Source organism: Anopheles bellator, unplaced genomic scaffold (assembly GCF_943735745.2).
Source record: "Anopheles bellator unplaced genomic scaffold, idAnoBellAS_SP24_06.2 scaffold01397_ctg1, whole genome shotgun sequence".
NCBI classification, from domain to species: domain Eukaryota; kingdom Metazoa; phylum Arthropoda; class Insecta; order Diptera; family Culicidae; genus Anopheles; species Anopheles bellator.
In genome coordinates, this window is record NW_026685519.1 from 105 (window position 1) to 1,596 (window position 1,492).

General features: G+C 52.4%; 1 protein-coding gene across 1 annotated transcript; it reads left to right on the forward strand.

Moving 5' to 3' along the window:
* Positions 1–402: 402 nt before the first annotated feature.
* LOC131214578 (uncharacterized protein DDB_G0290587-like) lies at positions 403–877 on the forward strand (the record flags this gene model as incomplete). The annotated part of the gene is made up of 1 exon (XM_058208921.1): positions 403–877. A coding segment is annotated over exon 1 (475 nt), but the record flags the coding sequence as incomplete, so codon positions are not given.
* Between the last annotated feature and the right edge of the window lie 615 nt (positions 878–1,492).

Here is a 1,492-nt window from a genome sequence, read left to right on the forward strand (position 1 = left end):
GTTTCGACTTGGTTCGGGTTATGATAGGTCGCATGCCCGGTGGACTCACTGGACGATAAACATCGCTGGCGGCGTCAGTTTCGAACGGCTTTTTTTTCGTTACTTCTGGTCGGCTTGCGTCCGGGGATGGGGAGTTCTGCCGCCAGCTGACCTTAGGCCGTGGGTACACCGATGTTACAGTTTGATGCAGTTCGCTGTGTCCGTCGCCGCGGGTTTGTTGATGGTGCGCAAATGTGCGCACCGGAACGGCACGTGTGCGCAACTAAAACAAAAATACGTTACGTTTGGGGAAGCTCGACGAGGAAGCTTTTAAATTGGGTGGCCACCGTCCTTCGCGCAGCATTTCGTTTAATTAGTTCGTCCGGTTGGTGTTGCGCTGCGAATGCAGGCGTTTCGACGACGATGATGATGGTACAACGACCGCTCTCGGTGCTAGTGTTCGAGGTGAACGTGATCGTGCTGCTGATGCTGGGCTTCGGATCGACCGAGGCCGTGCCGCAGGTGAACCACTGGCACCACCCGAGCGCTGGCCACACGCACCCCATGTACCAGGCGTGCCTCAGTGACTATCCGTGTGAGCCGAGCTATTTGTGCGACTTTTACGAGTGCGACGAGGACGAAGCGGACGATTCGGAGCAAATCTGTGGTTCGGAAGAAAACGAGTCAACCAGCAGCGAAGAGTGCGGGGAAACGACGGTAACCACGACGACTGCTGCACCGACCACGTCGACGACGACGGAAACCACGACTGTCCCTACAACAACGACCACAACGACTGACGCTACAACAACGACCACAAGCAAAACTAGTTCAACAACGGACAGTCCAACAACTGAAACTACTGCGTCCACTGAGCCTACAGCCACAACTACGACACGTAGATGGAGGAAAAAACACAAACATCGGTTTTCTAAGTACACCACAAACGATGCAACTACGTCTACGACGCCGGGAGTTACTGTCACTAAGCCTACTACGTCCAGTTCTTTTGAGACGACTGAACCGGCTGGATCCGACTCATCGGATTCACCAGAGTCCAATGAGTATACCACACCTCGGAGAAAACACAAGCCATGGAAACGCCCCAAGCCTACTGATGCCTCTGATGAGTCTAAATTCGATTCGGTGGAGTCGAGAAAGTCTGCGAAACGTGCTAAAGCAACCGAAGGGAAAGAAGGGCTTGCTTCCAAAGGCTCCGATAAATCAAAGACTGATAGCTCTTCTAAAACGACTACACCGGCTGGAACCGACTCGTCGGAGTCACCGGAGTCTAATGAGTATAAACCTCGGAGAAAACACAGGGCGTGGAAACGCCCCAAGCCTACTGCAACCTCTGATGAGTCTAAATTCGATTCGGTGGAAGCCAGAAAGTCAGCCAAACGTGATAAAGCAGAGTCCATGAAATCGTCAGCCACTAGCATCAAAACGGAAGTGAAGGATTCTTCCAAAGAGTCCGAAAAATCTAAGACTGACAGGTTTTCCAAAACGACTA